Genomic DNA, 21,029 nt, shown 5'->3' on the forward strand with positions numbered 1-21,029 from the left:
TTGCCTGGACTATTAAAATAATTACCTTAATTGTCCCCCCCCACCCCCCCAGGCTTTGTCAAGTCCAGCCCTCCGTGCTCCTGTCTCACGAATTCAGGAAGTGCTCCCTGCTAATGTCATCCCCGGCCGCATTCAGTGGCTCTCTCTGGCCTGCAGGAGAGAGTAGACAGTCTTTTACTCAGTTTTTAAAATTAGACTAAGTTAGACTAAGCCTGCTTTTCAGTCTTATTTCCCACTTCTCTTATTACAGATGTATTACTTGTCATCGATGCCTCAGATTACGCTGTTTTCTCTTCCTGGAGATATTTTATAACTCCTCGTATATAAATGCCACCTCTTTTAAAGCTCTTACTTGATTCTTTTAAATTGGAAACATTCTCTTTTTCCTTCAAAGTATAAGATCTTTATCTGAATGTCCCTTATGACACCTTTTTCTTCTAGCCTTATATTTTCATTATGTGCATGCATTATTTCCCTTCATAGACTATGTGTCTGATTCAGTTTGTGTCTCTACTGCCCCAGAGCAGTGAGCACACGAGTGGTCTCACCAGGTGGTTGGTGAATAAATGTGTAAATGAGTTATTCTAGAAGATAATGAGATTTAGTGTAAAGTATATTCAAGGCAAGACCACTTCTACATTTATTTTATTTTACTCATTGGCCTCATCCATTCATTTTCTATCATCTGACTTACTTTTGGGGTTATATTGGCAGACAATTATTTGTCTTATTCTTCTTTCTCTTTCCCCTGTGCATGTGTGTGTGCACATAGGCACTATATTTCTGACAGAAGTATATATCTAGCTCTTCTAGAACAAGTTTATAGACTCATTGCCAACTTTATTTTATTTTTGATGATTTCTAATGGGGGCAGCTCATATCATCAATTTTCTATTTCTATCCCTGGGTTGTAGTGAAATCATGTGTGTTATATCTAAAAACCAAGAACAACAACAACTCAGAGTTGCCCTCAGTCCCTAAGTTTTGTCGGCCACCCATCGGTGCGACCTGTGCTGGCTCTGACATGACTACTTCCAGACTTAGCCACTTAACACTGGTGGGGTCTTACAAGGGACATTGAACCTTTGAAGCCTCCCACCCTCATTTGTAATAGGAGGCTAATAAGAACCACTTCTTGGGATTGCCCTGAGGACAAATGATGGCTGTGGTTGTGGTAGTTCATGGGAGACAAATGGACTGCACCTGGACAGGACACGGAGGAAGGACGTCACCATTAGAGAGAGGGTTCCACCCGTCATCGCGGTCCTCTGAAGCAAATGCTAGTGAAATCTGCAGAGAACTCTTACATTCTTGCTCAAAATGTATAATGTGCCAGTTTATCTGACTACAGCTATGAAAATTTAACTTGAGCACAGGCCACTTATACTAGAGTTGTAAAAGCGATATTGTCAAGTTCACATAAGAACCACCTAAGACTTCTAACCCACAAGCATGGAAATGAAGCTAAATTGTATAAGAGCTGTTATTACTTCACTAGAATAAATGTCATTCATACCCGCTTTCTTTAGTGTGTCATCTCTGTTGAGTAACTAGCAGAAGAACACTTAAGGGCTCTCATGGGCATATTGGTGACATGGATCCCTTGATCCTCATTTTTCCTATGAGATCTTTTGCTTCTAATGAACAAGGTGTTAAGAAACAACTTTTTTGGCCAGAGATGTTGCTGGTCTGGAGGCTTCATTCTGGGGTCAAGTGCCTAAGAAAGTGATAGGCAGTGGATCCTTGTTGTTCAGCCCTTGCCCACAAGTGCCCATGAGTGCTGATCATATGGGATAGGAGCTGTGAAGAAAACCAGCAGCCTAGAAGCAGAAGTATCAGGTAATGGACGGATACCATGAGCAGTGATCTTGAAGGCCCCGGGCAACACATTGGGTTTAAGTGAACTGTGGAAAAGCGATTGTGATTGTGCCGGTGAATGATGTGTACATGAGAAGATGTATTGGTGTATATATAATAGATTGACCAATGGTCCTCAGAGTAGCAGTCATTAGGGCCATCTGAGAGCTTGCCTGGGACCCAGCCAAGACCAGTGAAATCAGAATTTCTGGGGGTGGAGGCTGAGTGTGGGAGTTCTTCTATGTATAATGTACAGCATGATTGAGGACCAGGGCATTAGACTGTTGTCTCAGTGACGTGAGAGCTAGACCACTGGCAAGTGCCCTTCGGCATCCTGAATGGCTTATTCACTCTACAAACATTTACTAAAAATGCTTAGGTTGCTCAATTAAATTCAGTCCTGTCTTTAACAAGTTCTTAATCTAGAAGGGTAGACAGACGTGTAGAAATTATCTGTAATACAATTTGACAGGTGCTGAATTCACTTGGGAGTTTATTCTTCCTGGCAAGAAAAGAGCAAGGTGGAAGGGAAGGGAAGTGAAAGACAAAATGTCCCCCGAAAGTGACATTGGAAAAGGGTCCCCTCTCATAAAATCAAATGTAACCTTTGAAAATAATTTCCCTTTGTGATCACCCCTTTTAAAATACAGATGCCCGGTTTCTTAATCCTTCCTTTGGGCACTGGGAACACTTTCTCCAGCCCCCAGGAGTTGTATTGGACACAGTGTCACAAAGGCGGGCACAGGGTGGGGTAGGGGGTTGAGCCCCTTTGTGAGGTCACAGAGCTGGTGAGTGAGGCAGCTACCATGAACCCAGGCTCCTGGAGAGGAGTTCCTTCCACTGGACTGGATGTCTGCCCTCCTCAGCCATTAGAGGCTTCCTTAGAAGAGATTCTCACTTGATGGTGAGTGAAGGACTGAGCCCAAGGGGAGGGTGAAGGAAGAGGAACAAAGGGGGCTTTGGAGCATCTCTAGGGAAGTGACCTGGGTGACAGGCGGCAGGGATTCAGGGTTCCAGGGATGGGAAGGAAGTGGGAGGAGAGCGAGAGGGGCCCAGTGGTTTCCGTTGACTGAGTGCCGGCCTGTGACTGAGGGTCTTGTGCCATTCCGTCATTTAATACGTCATCCCCAGGGTGGTTTGCTTCTCTTCCATTTCGTAGAAGAGGAAGCTGCAGTTCAGGAAGGTTGATTCATTAACCTAAAGTTTCACTGCTAATAAATATTAGAGCTGGCATTACGAACCACTCCCGATTCCAGTCCATGCAACCATTCAGCTGGGGCTGTAATGCCTTTTCATGTCAAGTCCTCGGGGGTTCTCCATGTGTAATTTCTGAGGCTTGTGTGTATGAGAAGTTTACACGCTATGGACGCAGATGAGGCCAACAGGTGACTATATTTCCTATTTGGGTGGCAGCAGAGTACGGAGTTATGGCTGGATACCAGTTAAGAAGTTCCAGGGAGAAGGAGCCCATAGGAGGAGACTGGGGGCACAAGGGAAATATAACTGAATGGAGAGAAAATGGGTACAGTGTGTGTAGGTCCTGAGGAGGTCCTGGAGAAGCTGCAGAAGGCATGTTTGAGAAGTACGTTATTGGACAGAATACGTTATACTCTGAAATGTAGTCGGGACTCATTCACTTGGCAAACAGGTAATGGGCATGTGTCAGCCCGGCCGAGGCTGTGGGCACATGGTTGAGACCCGCGCCCCTCTGGAGGCATTCTCCAGCGGTGAAGTCATGTAAACAATGCACAGTAAAGCCAGACGACCCTCTTAGGACAGAGGTAAGGACAAAGCACCAAGGAAGATAAAACAACTATTTCTCCTAGCAGCCCCCTGCTCAGCGAGAGGTGGAGTGTCAAATTCATAGGTATGTTGCTTGACTCCACGCACCCAAGCCGGCTGTTCAGCAGATCTGGGCTTTCAGCCTAAACGTTGTTGATACGATAGCAAGAGGAAAACATCATGTGACAGCCGTCTGTGCTCGTCCCTATTACGTTCACATTCTGGCTTATTAAAAAACAGTGTTGCCATGGCTGACGTTCCTGGGAGGCCCAACATCTCCAGACTTTATATCCTGTTTTTTTCTTTTCATTGCAGTTATTGGGGTGACACTGGTTAACAAAATTACACAGATTTCAGGTGCACAACTCCACAGCATTGTGTGTTCACCACCCCAAGTCAAGTTTCCTTCCATCACCAGTTATCCCGCCTCTACCTCCCCCTACCCTCACCACACTGTTGTTCTTGTCCATGAGTTTTTTCTCCTTTTGTTCTTTTTTGCTCAAAACCTGCACCCCAGCCCCCAGCCCACCACCCCATACTTTGTATCTTAAATAAGCTCTTAAGAATACCCCCTGCCGCTTCTGATTGCTATTTAGAACAGAGCACTTTGTGGTAATTCAGCTTTTCCAGTGCCTGGGCTTCAGTGATGACTTCATACCTTTCTGCCTTAGAAACTCATCTTATAGGTGTTTCAGAGTTCCATAGTCTATAGGCATTTATTTTTATTTATCTGTTTGTTTATTGTTACTATGAATCCTTTCCCTGAGAAGCTATTTAAGACTATTAGGAACATGTGCACTTTCTAAAAATTCTGAGACTTTTCTCTTTTAGTCCCAGTGACAATTTTTAAGTAACTTGCGTTGAGTGCTACTCCTTTGATATTTGTGGACCTGTCTCTGGGGCGGGGGTGGGGTGCAGGGAAGAGACAAGCTCAGATAACCTGTATTATGATACCGGTTTTTGACTTCAGGAGACTTTTTTTCCACCCTTCCGGCCTGTGCTGCTGCAGTCAGCATCCAATAGAGATGTGTTCTGGGCTCATGAGCCAATTGTCTTTCTCCTCCTGCAGCCTGAAGTCTGAGACAGAGCTGATGGCTGTGCACAATTTTAGCAGATTGTCATGGGGCTCGGGGGAGGGGAGCGCTTTCCCCACAGGAACAGAGCCAGTGTCATTGAGCACATTGTGTTCAAGTACACAGTGGATCTGTCTGAAGGAGACAGTGGTCAGCAGTGGGGAGGACCTTTGTCACCTCACCTTTCCTTCTGCTCTGTCCTTGTTTGTGTGAAGCAGGAGCACCTCATGGCTGGGCTGGAGGCAGGATCTGAGAGGTCGGAAACAACATTTGTTTTCAGTTAGAGAATCCGAAAGGTTTATGGGGGAGTCTCAACGAAACATTAGGGAAAAGAATTGATATTTGGCAAACGCAGTGTTGTTTCTAAAAGATTGGAGAGCAGTGTAATGCAGTGATTTCTGTACGAAAGTGACAGCCACAATTGTGAACATCTTATAGTTTAGAAAATTATTTTAACACTAATCACATACTTAATATCCACGGTCCCATCTAGTAGACCTTGATGGAAGCTTTACAATGGAAATACTGAAATGGGACTGTGAAAACATTGCATTATATTATGCTTTAAAGTTTACCATAACTAATACTGTATCTTCCTTTTAGATATGTAAGAACAGGGTGTCTTTTCCTATATTTGTAGGTATCTGTGGGCTCTAGCAAGTACAAATGTATCAGCTGACCTCACCAAAATGTTTCACCCCTTTGATTTTCTTGTTTCTCTTATATTGTTAAATAAAATACTTGCCCCTTAAAACCTGCCATTCTTTCTATAGTACTGACTTCATGTTTTTCATTTTCTATCTTTTTCTATGTATAAAACATATACACGTGTGTGTACATATGTATATTTATGCTGTATTCAAATCACAGAGGCCAGGTCAGTGGAGTCCACAGATAGTCCAAGAAACCTCTTGCCTCATCCAGTCTCTTGTCGAAATGGATAATGTGGAGCAAAATTTTAACTGGTTTGCAGTTCAAATTATTACTATTATTATTTTTTTCAGTAGAAAAGATCAGTTGATCCCATAATAATGGTGCTGCTGAGTGAAAAATAAAAGAATGACATATAAAGTGAAATTTTATAAGAGATTGTATTTTTTTTCCCATTACACTTTGGAAATATGATGTAGAGTAGTCTTCTCCAAAATTAGTTGCCCATACTGTGAAGCATCTTTTTATTTGCAGAACTCAAAGGGAGTTGAAACATCCATTTGATTAGGACCGATTCTGCTTTTAGTGTGAGCAGTGATTAGAAAAACACACACTGAAAGCTGACTGAAGGGTCATCAATACGAACGCCTGCCTCTGGCGTCTGGTGAAGAGTGGCAGCTCTGCTGTTAGACTGCCTGGCTTCAGTGACGTGCCCGCAGGCAAGGACCCCACACACACCCTGGAGGGCTGTTAGACATGGAGAGCTTTTGCTTTGTCGATGCACTGAGAGCTGGAGTCAGTCTGTAAAGCATCGATTAAACAAGGCTTCCAAGACATTTTTAAGGGAAAAATTATATCCATTTAACTTAAGAAGTTTACCTCTTTTTTAATTCTCAGCAAAGTTCTAGAAATATAACAGAGACAGTCACGCTATAATGCACCTAATAACGGTACGATGAGGAATTGGGTACGAGTTGTAAAACATTTTGTATTTCTCAATTCAAAGGTATGCGCCACAAATAGAGCACTAAATTTTATTATGTAAACGTTAGGGCTTTTCATTATTAGCCAAGACTGAAAAGTGTCTGATTTGAATGCCATAAAACTTCAGAAGTGTTTCTGCTACAAACAGTTTTGCAGTCTGACAGTTGCTGTACCGAAAAAAAATAAGCAATTGAAGAAAAAAAAAGAAAAGAAAGAAACATAGTGATCTGGCATTTCCAATTTTATGATGCTATAAAAAAGCAGCCAACAAATGTTGGACTGTTTAATGATGCTGGCACCTACCAAATGTCACTGGGCTTTCACAAGGTCATGGAGACTCTGGTTTGGCTGGGAGATGCTGGCCAGATTCATCTTTGGAGCCCAGGAGACTGGAGTGGGGGTGGGGGACAATGGGTGCCAGTTAAACCCTTCCTAGCACTTCAGAGATGGCTACAGCCTTGGGTCGGATTCTGTGGGAGTAGAGGAAGCCATGGGCATAAGGAAAAAGTGAGACCTTTTCTTCTTACAGCATCTCGTAACATGCAGCTCTAACTATGTGATTCTGTGAGGCCTCTCTGAGGAGGCTAAGGTTTCTTGCGATGACTGTCAGCTAAAATTGTAGGCTGATATAACTATTGCTGTCGCAGTTGCGTGTATACCTGATCTGTCCCAGACAAAAGCTGCTGGAGAAAGGGGTGGTATTTCTGTAACCAGAATATGTGTGTGATTTGTTGCCTTTTTTCTCTTCCTCCACCGCCTCAGCAGCAGCTGACCCGACTCTCATGCATTACATAATACTTATCTCGATGTGTAGGATTTCAGTTTTGCCATTTTCAGGATGATTAATGGGAGTTGTGCAATGAAAGCTCCGAAGTTCTCTGGGAAAAAAGGCACAGGATCCCGATGTTGGAGTTCGAGGGCATTGATATTGCGTCAGCATTGAGTTTATTTTGGGCTGTTGTAAATGTCACTTTTGGTTTTAATGTTCAAGAATCTTCATCATCACACTTAGGAAATGTTCTTTAAAGTGGTGCCTAAAACACCCATGGAATACTAGAGAGGACTCTTTAAACAGGTAGAAAAGTCTAACCTAAAATCTCTTGCTAGAGAACAAATTGGACGTTGATGAGAAAATGTTTAAGGCCCATGAAACAATCTTTTCTTTCTTTCTTTTTTTTTTTTTTTTTTTAACATTCTTCGAGGCCATAGTAAAATCACAAACTTCAACTTAATAGTTTGTGTGCATGTGAATGTGTGTTTGTGTTTTCCTTTCTTTCTTCTACAGGCACACTCAGTAATTGTTACTCTACAGGGTATGGGTGAATATGAACTTTCTCTGGGATAAGGGAAGGGAAAAAAAAATCTAAATTTGCCATTTATTGTATTCCATTTGAAAACACATTTTAGGTCTGTCGTAAAGTAATTGGAAGAAGTTAGGACAATTTCAATGAAAATACATTCAGAAATTTCTGCTTCATTTTTCTCTCACTGGTAGGAGAAAATTTTGCCAGGTCTTGTGTTAAACTAAGGTATTATATTGATTGCAGAAATAGCAACTTGCACCTGGAAATTGAGCTTTAAATATTGATTTGTGTTGTTATATTTATTTCATGTTAAGTATAGGAGACTGTAGATTAATTCCCCAGCACGATAAAACTTGGACTGGCTCTTTTCTTCACGTTCTTGGAGGGTGCTAAGCATTTGTTCTGGGTGTCACCTGAAAATCCAATGAGGAAATTAAAACAGAAGTAGTATTTGATGTAAAGATGATCTTAAAGATTTTCTTGCCTTTCCAAATGATAAAACTCTAACATAAGCACAAGGATCCCGTCATACTGAAAATAGAAAATTACTCAAGAGAAAAAAAATCCCATTTATCTGACTTAAAAGGTCATAATATTTAAGAGAAAATGAATAGAAAAATTATTGGTAATATGTCAGTGCAATGTAGTATACCATACAGTTTAAATATAGTAAATATATATTATTGATTTATTAACAGTATGTATATTTATGATATGCCCTGGCTGGTTTAGCTCAGTGGATTGAGCGTCGGCCTGCGAGCTAAGTGTCGCTGGTTCGATCTTCCAGTCAGGGCACATCAGAGAAGGAAAACTCTGACTCCAAAAAACCTCCGCTGCCTTGCGGCATACCTCTTCAGGGGAAAGGCTAAGGGAGTAAACCCCGACAGAAAATCCGGAGCCGGAGTCCCTAAGGCGGTTTGACGTTGTAGTCAACACCGGCAACTCCTGCGGCGCACCTGAAGCCAAGCTGTATCGACTCCGTCTTTCCCTTGGATCCTTCAGCTGTGAAGAGAGGGGGGGTCTGCTGCATGGGCAACAGCAGACCCTCCATATTACCCTGCCCAGGCTCTGTAGCTTCAGCGTCATCGCAAGATGTCGATTCAACACGGGAGGAGACAGATACCATGTCACTCCCGAGTCGGACTGCACAGCCATTCTCGGCGGTGCAGATAGACTCTTAAGAAGCTACACCATCGTCTCTCGAGACGGACGGCTGCCGGCCGATATTTATGATATTGTATAGTATACTATTTGTAAAACAAAACAAGCAATAACATCAAATCAGTGAAATCATCATGGAGACTTCCTAAGGAAAAAAAGATAACTGTTTTGACTACTTTAACAATTTCTAGCAAATGATAGTTCAGTGTCTTTTATGTTTTATTCTACAGCCTTCTAAAAGTCTTTATGTGTTTTTCCAGCTAAAACATGAAATTTAAATTTTAGGTCATATCTCTTAGGTTTCTTAAATTTGCAACAAAAATGGAATCTAAGTTTTTAATACACATGTTGCTCTTCAAAATAGGTACATAGTTGGGATGTACATTTGCATATGATTAAAAACAACATTATGCAATGGATCTAGCAGAATTCCAATTGGCAGTCAGAAGTCTTTAAATATTTTTCTGAGTTATCTGGCCACTTAACTTTCTCAGTAACTTCTCAGAGGAGGGTATATATTGCTAACTTTTTGTTTCTAATCCTGAAAAGGCTTTCTATTGTGAAGTAAAGCCAGGAAAGTGTTACTTGCCCTTAAAAAAATAAAGAAGTCAGTATCTTTATAGTGTTTTAGTTAACAACTGAATGGAGCTAATGATAGGATTTTGGAATTCAATTACTTTTTGATATACCACAGTCTTTGTTTTTATTTTAAATAAAAGAAAAATGATCAAATATTGACACTCATATGCTCATGCCCTGGAAGATTTTAGAAGCTGCAGCTATTAGGATTTGGCAAAATTAGAAGGAATAAGTTGTCAACCACCACGCTTTCTGAGTCAATTTTTATAGTGTTAATCTCTTATTTTATGTCTGAGGAAATTACCAGAGTAAAGGATCTTTGTATTTAAATATGAGTGTGAAAGTATTTAAAGCTATTTACAAATAACTTCGGGATAGCAGTTTTTATTTACATATGCCCCTTTTATGGACTGAATGTTTGTTTCCCCCTAAAATTCCTATGTGGCTCCCTGTGGAGACAGGGCTGTAAGGAAGTAATTAAGGTCAAAGTTGGGACCTTGATCTGATACACTAGTGTCCTTACAAGAGATAACAGAGAGCTTGCTCTCTCTTCCTGGGAATGCACATGGGAAGGCCATGTGAGGAAATATCCAGAAGGTGGCTGTCTGTCTGTAAGGCAGCAAGACAGTCTTACCAGTAACCAGATCATCCAGAACCTTAATCTTGGACTTCCAGCTTCCAGAACTGTGAGAAAAGTAATTTTTGTTTAAAGCCACTCAGTCTGTGGTATTTTGTTATGGCAGCCTAGCAGACGAATGCAGCAGCCTCCATTAAATTCCATTGCATATAAAGCAGTGGTTGACACTCAACTGGAGATGATTTTGCCTCACCCACCCTCACCTCCTGGGACATATGGCAATATCTAGAGACAGTATGAATTGTCATAACAGAGGGCAGGAGTGCTACAAGCATCTCATAGGCCAGGTGTGCTGCTAAACATCCTACAACGCACAAAACAGCTCTTGTCACCAAGACCTAGCTGGCTCAAAATGTTAACAAGAAACCTTGAACTTCTTTTTAGGATGCATATGGTCTTGAAAGCTAGCACAAATCTTTTATGGAAACAAGGAGATTGAAAGGAAATACACATTCAAGAGCTGCTATATTCTGTTAGAAGCAACTAATTTATTTTCGAGATTTGCAGAAGCCAATCAACTGCAAGTCTTAGTGTTAATCAAACTTATATTTACCTAAATGAAAACAAAACACTGAGTGTATATGTATGCATATTTGTGTATGTGTAAAGTATATATTTTTCTTAAACTTAATTACCTTTAAAGCTCATCAATTTCCTGCCACTAGACACTCGTGATTTAAAAATAAATACTATTTACGTAAACTTATTTACCTTTTAAAAAGAATTGTTGCAAGAATCGATTTAAAAGCATGGCAGAACCATAAAAATTTTTTTGGAAATGCATGAAATAATACTTCTTGACTGCCAATATCTTTTGGTTCCCTCCCTGCTCCCCTGCTTTGGCAATTTTTTTCTGAGCTATTTGTATCAGTCTTACCAGAAAACCAGCATTTCCAATGAAAGTTGGAAAAGACTTATGAGTATAAGCTCGTACCCCTGCAATTTTTTCATTGCCCTTTTATTTCCAGAGTCTACCCAAATATGACTCAGTAATTATTGCAATATAATCCTACCGCATAGTTATCTTTGGCAACTTAACAAGATGTCTTCTTATACTCTGACCTCATACATCACAATATTCCTTTTATTTAGTGGAAGTATAATTAAAAATGGAAAATTAGTCTTTCCTGTTTTAAAATAGAATTTTAACTTTTTTTTGTTATTGTCTCACTAAGTTTGGCCAACTTCTAAGTAAGACATTTTATTTTTGATTGTTAGCTAGTTCTTAATTAAATATTAAAAGTAGCTAAGAAATAGTTTTTTCATATCTCAAAATTGCCATCTTTAGTTTCATTCAGTTTTATGTTTCTTCTACAATTTTTATCTCACTGTATATATCACATACACATCATTTTAGATATGTACTATACACATAAGCCCATACAAAATTACTTAAAAGTATACTTTATTAAACTATAATGTTTAAGAATTAACAAGACACTTATTTCTAAGCTCAATTAATATAAACATACATCTTTCCTTGTTATAATCACAAGTTTTGTGCCAGTTGCAAAGCTAATGAAAAAAATTCTTAAATTCACAGTTGAGTAGTTTGTAACTTCAGAAATTGGGGACTTGATCAATTGATCTCTCAAATGACCATTATTGGCCATCTACAAGCTTTTAAGACTACAAGCAGAAAATGTTGACTTTTTTGCTCAGGTTACTTCTAATTTATAGATGTAGAAAACTTATTAGAGAAAAATGGACTCAGTCTGGATCAATATTATTGAACTTCCTCCATTCCCTTACAATATATAGTTCATGCATTACAATAATGTCTTTGGAATCTGTATTGAGTTAACCTATAAAAAGCCTTCTTGAATGGAGTCTAAGGTATTTGTGGCTCTTCACAGTGGCCTGCTGGTCATCTGTGCAGCTCACTGAAAAGAAGATTTCAGTGCAGTCAACAAAAAGAAACCACAGAAACCCAGCACTGTTAGAATGGCCTTGTTTCTTAGTGGATGTGGCAAGTACAGAATGATGATTAAGGGTCAATAGCACTTGTGTAATGTTACTGATGACTGACATGCATTGACTGTGTGTTTTGCTACTTGTATTAATTTTTAGCACTTTGAACAGGTAATGGTGCTAATTAAGCTATTGCTGCTTGTTATTTCCATGAGAACCTAAGGAAGAGAGAAAAATAATAGTGATTGATAGCCTATTATACTAGGAGCCACATATGAGGTTTACTCACTGCTTTGCTCAATCCTCATACATCACCAATGAGATCAGTGGTATTGTTACTATTCTACAGAAAAGGTTTGACCACTCAGAGAACTTAAGTAACTTCCATGGGGTCACGCGGCAAGTAACAAAGCTGCTATTTGAACCAAGCTATGTTTGATAAAATGTACAATTAAATGGCACTAGTTGGAACTACACATAGCGATCAAAACTGAATGAGAACTTCTTTATATGTATATTTTTGCCTTAATCCTAACAGCCCAAACGAATATATCTTGAGGTGAAGTCTCTGGATGATTTAGAGTAAGTAGCTTCTGTAAAATACGCACATGTAAGTGCCAGATACTAATTGAATTTCTGCTTTTAGTTTTTTAAATTGTACTATCACTGTGTAGATTTTTAGGATGCCAATCTCAACACAAATCTGCTTTCTTCCCTCGTGAAACTTGCAAACCTGTCACCTTTTGTCCTTTATCACGGCAAGCTTCATTAGTGGTCTCTGAATAAGTGCACCCTTTGGTTAGTACAACTCAAAATCAAAGTTTGGTATTAGATTTAGTTCTTTTCCCCTTCTGTTATCTTTATTGGCCCCTGAATAGAGTTAGAATAGAATTCATCTTTATTTTGTAAGAAGTGTTCATTCATTCATTCTGCAAGTGATTATTGAGGTGTGGGTGCTGCGAACTGAACCTGAGAGGTACCAATGTCCTATTTATTTACCTTCCCTCTCGCCAGAAGGTATGCTGCATGTGGTTTTCCCTGGGGCTTTAGGCTCTCCTTTAGAAAAGGATGTTTGTTCTAAGTTATTCTTGTCCTTTTTATTTGTCAAACCACAATTATTCAGCAGCACAGTCAGCATTTAAACAAGTTTTGAATTTCCTAAGAAGCTAAGTTTATCTAATATTTATTGCAGAGGCCACTCTGTTTTTTTTTTTTTTTTTTTCCACGCATGTCAATGAAAAATTCACGTGGCTTTGCAGAGTTGTGTTTTATGCTCTATCAGAATAACCCGGGCCCTGAGACCTATTGCCGCACACTCTCTGTAGGAGAGGCTTTTAGTTTGTGTATTTTTTCAAAAATGTGCTTAGTTGATTCTTGGAAGCAAATCTTTTTGAACATGAGGCTCCAATGCAATCCGATCAAGCTGGGCATGTAAGAAATGTAGCAGAATAGTCTTTTTTCCTGAGTAGAGGTAGCAAATAGAAAAAGAAAGCTAAAGGTCTGAGCTTCTATTCAGAATTTTAAGATGCATTGACAGAGGGTGTTTGGTGGACAAACATGATTTCTCTCCTTCATTATTTCAGCCAGGGCTGTGCTTGTAGGAAGGAGGGCATGGTGGTTTGTGTTAAGGGAGGTACCTGAATGAAGTCCATAGTGTTGTTAGTGTTGGCCAGGCCTGGGTCCCGACTTGGGCTGCCTCTGTGCTGTTTACAGAACTATAGAAACTGAGCTGAGTGAATGACAGTCACTGGATCCTCAGGGTGGATAAAACATTGCTTATCTGCACTTAACTACGTCCAACCTTAGTAAGAAATATGACATGGAGATTATTGAGAGCCAGCATTTCTCTTAGGGCCGTGTTGTTCTTTGTATGGAAAAAGCAAGTTTTCTCGGGGAGACTGAATGACCTTGAAATCAGACGATCATCCACGAGCTTATTTATGTTGGCCAGTCATTCTCTGTGGCTCTACATGCTTTTTGTGTAATAGGTGTTTTGCATCCAAATGCTGTTAAGCTAATAATATGGTCATGATCTCAACAGATACCTAGCATGGTGATTTTGTATGGAATAAGTTATAGATATTTCAATCTTCCTTTATTTGTGAATTGATCAGTAAGAATAAAATCACCTTCATGCCAAAATGTTGTTTTTCTTTTGTTGGATATGCTCATACAATTTAAAATGTGGCAGGATGGTGGTAATAACGGCTCCGGACCTTTACCCTACTCAGACAGTGACACCCAGTGAGTGTCAAGGGCATGGCATGTACATCATCTTCTTTGGTCTTCATAATAAACCTCTGGTGAAGGCTATATAGCAATTTTGAAATGGATAAAATGCCTGAGGCCTGAAGAAGTTAGTTTTTTATGCAATCATACAGCTGATGGCTGAGAGAGCTAGGTCTGTCCCAGGTCTTGAGACCTGTAAGGTCCTTGCTGTCAACTATGGTCCTCTGCTACCTCCTGATGAAAACATTCTATCATTAGTAACGCTTTATTACATGAAGCTTGTTATAGTACCAGGCAGTATCCTAAGATATTAGCTCTATATAGAAACTTATTCTTAAGAACCTTAATCAAAACAAGCTAGAAATTGACCATTCAAATTAGAATCGATGGATTTTATCACAAACATGAGCATCGGTTTTCTGCGTCAATTTACAGTAAAAGGTCAGATGATGAGACATATAGATTTTAAGCTCAAGAAAGTGGTTGATGCCTTCAATTAAATCAATCTTTTACCGTCACAAATAGTTCTAATTAGAATTATTGGAAAAATAAGTTATCAAGGCAGTAATTGATAAGATTGTTACTATCAATATGACTTGACAATATCTTGAAATAATAAAGGTACAATCCCTCGTGCATTATTGCATATCACAGGCTTTTAATATGTATTTTTTGATGAAAAGAACCATCCCAAAGGAAGGTATAGTCACATTTTTTATTTTACAGTAACTTATTTTATGTTGTAAATTTTTTGGTGGGTAACTGTTTATTTCTGATTGATTTGTGGTGCTTGGGCATGGAGACTACTTTTATCTTTGAAAGGTTAAAGGTTACATTTTTTCACCAGTGTTTCGTTGTACTTAGTAATCTCTGTATACAGTGGGGACACATGGGAATTTTCTTCTTTTCATCTGTGAATATCTTTTAAAACTTAGTAGTAATTTAAATTTTATTTGTTATGAGATACTTGTAAAGGTGTTTTACTGGAGGTACTGTGTGCCTTACGTCCTCTAAGTTCATTTCTTTAGGACTCAATACAAGTAAAAATAGATAGTAAAACTTCATGATTCTTTTGGGTTCATTCAAGTTTACCATAAGATTATGGAAGGAGCCTAATATTTTTTATTTGGTATTGTATATCTAGTATTATGCTGGCAATTTGTAGATTTTTTAAACTAGGATCTTGATGTAATGGTGCTAATATTAAAATAAAAAAACTTTTCTAAGCTTTAAAACCTTTCCCAGTGTTTTAATACCTCATTTTTGTAATGCCTTTGGGTGAAGTCATTGCTTATTCTAAAAATATTATAAAATGATATAGACAATACATTGTATAAAAAACCCACGGTGGATTCAAGTGGTAAGGTTTGCATTATGATTACATTCTATGATCTGCGTATTGTATCCCTTTTAAGATATTTTTTCTACTTTTGTTTTGTAGGGTCGTTGCTCCAGGGAGAACTGCAAATATCTGCATCCCCCTCCACACTTAAAAACCCAGTTGGAAATAAATGGCCGCAATAACTTGATTCAGCAGAAGAACATGGCCATGCTGGCCCAGCAAATGCAACTAGCCAATGCTATGATGCCCGGTGCCCCGTTACAACCCGTGGTGAGCTTGTTTTGAGTCCTCATTTATTAAGCCTGTAACTCCCAGTGCTCAGTCTCAGTGTTAAAAAGTGACGATTGCACTAGTTCAGGTAATGCAGGCAACAGTATTGGTTGCCTAGCACTTCCTAGCAAAATTATCAGTCAAACCCTGAAAAGATTTTCACACTGCAGAGTTACTTATCTTCTGAGTAAGTCATGTGGAAATTTACATCATAGCATATTTTTTCCATAAAATTTTCTTCAAATTAAATCCGTTGACTTTCAAGTGTAAAATGTTTTTTTTTTTTTGTTCTTGTTGTTGTTGTTTTTAAAGGGTCACCAAACTCATCAGTCTAGTCAATGTGCATTTTCCGACTACTTTATTGGTAATAGTAACAATTGGCCGATGTCATCTTTAATTTCGAGAACATTTTTTCCTTTCTTCCCTCATTGAAGAGACTCTATATAGTCCTCTTTCTTAACAAGGAACCTTTGTTATGATTTTAAACATAAATTGTAATTATTTTGTGGCTACTAATGCTAACCGAATTCTGACAGTAGTGAATCAATATCATGGCCTTGGAAATCTCATAAAAGGAGAAATGAGGAGAGAGAGAAACACCAGGGCTTTTAAGAAAAGACCTAAGTATTATAAACTGAAGTCATAGTGATTTAATGATTACTGAGCAGCGTATGTTAATAACTTCTGAGTCTGAGCACATATATTTTTTTATTTATTTGGATTTTTGGAGGGTGTATATGACCTTTACTCACATTTATTCATAGAAGTATAAGAGATTAATATCAATTTTAGGTTACAAAAGGTGTTCTGATGTTAATTGTGATATGATAATTCTGTATTTAAATGCATGTTGAAATTTACAATGATAAAAATATATCTGTCAGCAGTTTGTCACTAACCAGTATGTAGCCTTATGGGGTCATGTACATGTGTGTTAACTAATTTTTTTTCCTAATACATCTTAACACCTGAACTCAAATGTAATTTTATTCTCTCTTAGAACTTAATGCACCAATCATTCCAAAAAGGGGGGCAGGATTACACTTTGAGGTGGGAGGGATTTCCATATCACATTGGCAGTGATACCAATTATCAATACTATACAGTTGAGGTGAGAGAATATTGTAATTCTGTATGTTTTGTGTGTGTGTGTGTGTATATATATAATATATATTTCCCCCATTATTGGGGGGTTCAGTATAAAATATGATATCTTAAATGTATTTTTATGTTATCTGCTAATTTGCATATGTCTATTGGGATAGCACAAACTCTTCCATTTGGTTTAAAAAAAGTTTAGTTATAATCATTCTAGCATAAAATATTGGACAAGAATTCTCTGTTACACTTGGCCCTCACATACATAGTCTCAAAGATCCATAAATCCTTGGGGTAGCTGCTACTTAAATTGATATAAGATCTCTCCTTGATGTGTGATATATTGTTCCACTTAAACATTTAAAGCATACTGTACCTCTCAGTGCTCACAGAACAGCATTAACCATGACATTTTCTCTACCGAATTATTCCTTGAGTTTTACTCCCAAGGTCATTTTCAAGGTCATCTCATGCATAACCCTGGAACAAACTATAAGCAACATTTATGCTTGTGGCTGTGAAATATTGGTAACACATATGAGATGTTTAGGAAATCTCTAAATCACAGGTTTCCGAAACAATTAGAAAAATCACCACATTTTCTGGTGTTTTTGTTGGAAAATTCTCAGCTTAGACAAAGCATTAATTTTCATTAGTTGTGAGCACATTCAGGTTTTATGTTCATTTTCCCCAATATGACTAGATTTGAATGTGGAATTACCCTTTTTGCTAGAGGCATCGTGAGATCATACTCTAAAAATATACTTAATGCAGAGTGACGTTTTTGTAATAAGTATAGAAACCATTTTAAATATTCAGTTTTACAGCATTTGAGGTTTTAATGGCTATAGAGAAAGCTTTTGATCCAGGAAATTTTCCTTCAAAACTTCACCTGAGACGTTTTGATCCTCTTTGTAGCCAGCTCTGTTTTGATGAGGATAATGATGCAGAGATTCAGACATAAATGAGACGGTCATAACCAGCAGCCTACTGGACCTTTCATGCAGGGCACACAAATAGGAAATATCACAAGGCTGGAAAGAGCCAAGTGACTGATACGGAAAAGGGTTGCTGCTCAGAGAGGGTGGCCTCTGGTGCAGATGGCAATGTTTGAAGACACTGCATGAGCTTGGATAGTGGGGCTATCATAGGGGACAATACTGTGAGCAGACCTATCATATCTGAGTGTCAGCCGTGTCTGCGTAGTGGCAGGGGCTGTAGTTCCCTAAGTGAAACATCTTTGTTTTCTAAGGGCAACCAGTTTGGCCCCCACACTGACTGTAGCTGGAGGAACACGAAGAGGACAAGGGGTTAGCAAAGTCTAATCAGGTTTAGAAGTGTCTAGTGTTGATTCTGGTATGTTGCAGAGATAAAATGTGGCTTGATAAGAGAACGAATGAATGAGGGAGTTTCCTGAACATGAGAAGAATGAAGGAGGGAAAGAGTTTCCTGATCACGAGAAAAACAGGCAGAGGTTGGTAGTGGTTTACCTTCCACAGGAACCAGAGCCCAAGCACAGCTCTAGAGAGACTGCAGAATGGATGGAGGCAGGGGGTGGGTACGTTTTATCAGCCTTAGCACAGGCAGCCAGGGGACCAGGAAATTACTATTATGTCACTCAGTTTGGGCTCTCATTTTCTCATAAATTTGGAGAGTCTGGTCTATAAATCTAAGATCTTTGGAATATGACACCAGGCTGACTTGGGGAATGCAGGGATTTATAGGAGGGTTTCCTGTTTTTATGGACTTGATTAAATTGTAATGAAATGCACCTAGCCAAGAATCAGAAAGGGGACTTAGCATTTTGGGGGTAAATACAATATTATACAGGCATTTACTGAACTCAGTAGTTTTTGTATCATAAATCCTCACGGCCGTTCTATAAAGTAGGTAATATTATCCCAGATTTACAGATGGGGACTCAGGTTCAGAGAGATTAATTAATATGACTGCTGGCCCTGCTGCTGACTAGCTGTGTAACTTGAAGATAAATGTGAGACCTATAGCATTTAATTATCCAAATTTTAAAAAATGAAACTTTTGGATTTATTTCCTAAGTGCTACTTAACTTTTTTTTTTTTACCTTCGCCTGCACTATCTGATGCAAAGGTACCCTAATGTGAAATTACTAAACAAACTAACCAAAGATAGATTGCACCTTGTGGCTTACAACTTGGAGGCATCTGGTAGGTTTCTTTGGTCTGTTCCTGAAAGATGTCTTTCAGAAATTCTGTTGATTTCAGGCTCTTGCCATGGTCCTCGAAGAGCTAGCAGTGGCCTCGTGTGCTTTTTCCCTGCGCCCCAAAGGTTAGCCTCGGCCATCCCTAGTTTCCTATGGCAGCTGTCCTTAAGGTACCCACACCTAGCTGTCCTGAGTTTCCTAACTCGTGTCGAAGTCCCAGTGCGTTTCATGCATTGGAAGTAGTCCAAGGATCGGAGAATTCAGAGTTACAGGATTTGGCTAAAGTCTTGGGAGTGTCTCTGCTGCTTCTGTCTTCTTGGGTCTGCCTCGCCTTGTGTTCCAAGGATTTGTCGGCAGTTGGATACTGAAAGCTTTGGAGTCATCATTTGTCACACTTCCAGGGACACCTAGGAGTCTTAAATTATTTTTCAGTGCTCTACCTTCCAGTTTATCCAGCGAGTGGTTGAGATAAGGCCACTGCATCCCAAAGTGTTTCTGGTGAAATGCTTCCAAGCCAGTCACCCTGAATCATGTTTGATCCCTCTGCCCTTCTTACTGCCCGTTGCAGTCAAGGAGCCGGCACTTCCTTGAGCAGCTTAAGAATGGGCCCCAAATCATAGGGACTGGCATCGTTGTTGATACTTTCTTACCTGGAGAGCTAGAAGTGAGTCTTCTTTATTTAAATGTTCAAACTGGACTGAAAGGTCAAGTGAAGTTAAGAATAAAGCAAATGGTCATTTGATTTGCCCAGTTAGCAAGTCAGTCTAGAAACAGTTTAAAAAGTAATTGTTTGATTGTAGTTGTATGCTATCTTCTTGGAAAAAATGCATTGTAGTGTGAATTTATTGGTAGCTCTCATTAGCTTTTGGCTCTCTGTATTCAAAATAATTGTTTACAGAGGCTGTTTATAACTCTGTACAGAGTTGTAGAAGAAATCTACTTGTACTCACAAATCAGGTTTTATATACCCTGATTGTGCTGTTAATTTCTTTTAAAGCTTTAGTTTTTTACTTGCAACATTGACCTTGACAAGTAAACACACACACATGTAAAATTTAGGCAAATCTGACAAAATTTGTTCTGTAGATCCCATCAGATACTAATTATCTATTATTTATTGTATATAGTCCTTCTATTTTATTAAAACTTCCCTTTTTTTTTTTTTTTGCAAAACAAACACTATTTTACATAGTGTTTTAAAATTAATTAGGGCCCCTATGATATTTGCAATATTACAGCATGGTAACATGATAATGTAGAAAATTCAGGATTAAAAATTGCCCAACCAAAAGAAAAGAAATTAAATTCTAATAAGCACATTAGAGAAATCGATGAAGTTTTTAGGCAAAGAAAGAAAATGACATCAAATCTGTTTTTTCATGTTTAAATACCTATTTCTAGAGAATGTTGATTGCCTCTGCTAGCTTCTGTGACAGAGAACACCAGCAAATCCACTGCTGCACTTGTTATGCGATGTCTGTGTGGGACCTGTTTAGATGCCGGTTGCAGGATACACACAAAACGAACAAAACGCAAGGCTGCCTGCTCAGAGTCTGCGGTCTAGTTCGAGCAGGAGAGATGGTCAGGGACACGCACACGCGGGCCTGGGGTGCTAGAGGCTGGCGTGCTGGGTGCTGGACTTGCGTGAGGAGGAACTCTAGGAGAACACAGGGCAGGAAAAGCCTGGTTACAGCTGTAGGTGTGGGAGGATCAGGGGAAAGAAACTTCAATAGGAAGAGTCCTGATTCTTGAAGCGAGTTTAGTACTTCAGCGGCGGGCTGGAGAGGAGCAGCCTTTAACGCGGAGGAAAACCGTTTTCAGAAGAAGACAGCCCAAAGCGAACACGTGTCCTTAGAGACCTCACACAGAATCAGAAAGCTGAACCTGTTTTTGTTTTTAAAATAGTAGGACCGGGCCATATAGTGTATAGAAATGGAATCATCCAGGAATATTCAAAATTTACTGCTTC

The 21,029-nt window shown here is 39.2% G+C and overlaps 1 protein-coding gene across 10 annotated transcripts in view; it reads left to right on the plus strand.

Annotated features, from left to right (window-relative positions):
- Positions 1-21,029, plus strand: part of MBNL1 (muscleblind like splicing regulator 1) — a 168,628-nt gene that overhangs the window by 113,527 nt on the left and 34,072 nt on the right. For 6 of the 10 annotated variants that reach the window (XM_090272885.1, XM_090272911.1, XM_090272931.1 and 3 more), the window contains one exon: positions 15,610-15,780. In XM_090272885.1, coding sequence (XP_090129011.1) covers positions 15,610-15,780 — 171 coding nt within the window. Of the gene's footprint in view, positions 1-6,781; positions 6,855-15,609; positions 15,781-21,029 lie in introns of those variants that run through there. The other 4 variants (XM_090272877.1, XM_090272902.1, XM_090272922.1 and 1 more) reach the window with 4 other exon arrangements.

This window comes from Furipterus horrens, unplaced genomic scaffold (genome assembly GCF_987537825.1).
Source record: "Furipterus horrens unplaced genomic scaffold, mFurHor1.1.pri manual_scaffold_1, whole genome shotgun sequence".
Lineage (NCBI taxonomy): Eukaryota > Metazoa > Chordata > Mammalia > Chiroptera > Furipteridae > Furipterus > Furipterus horrens.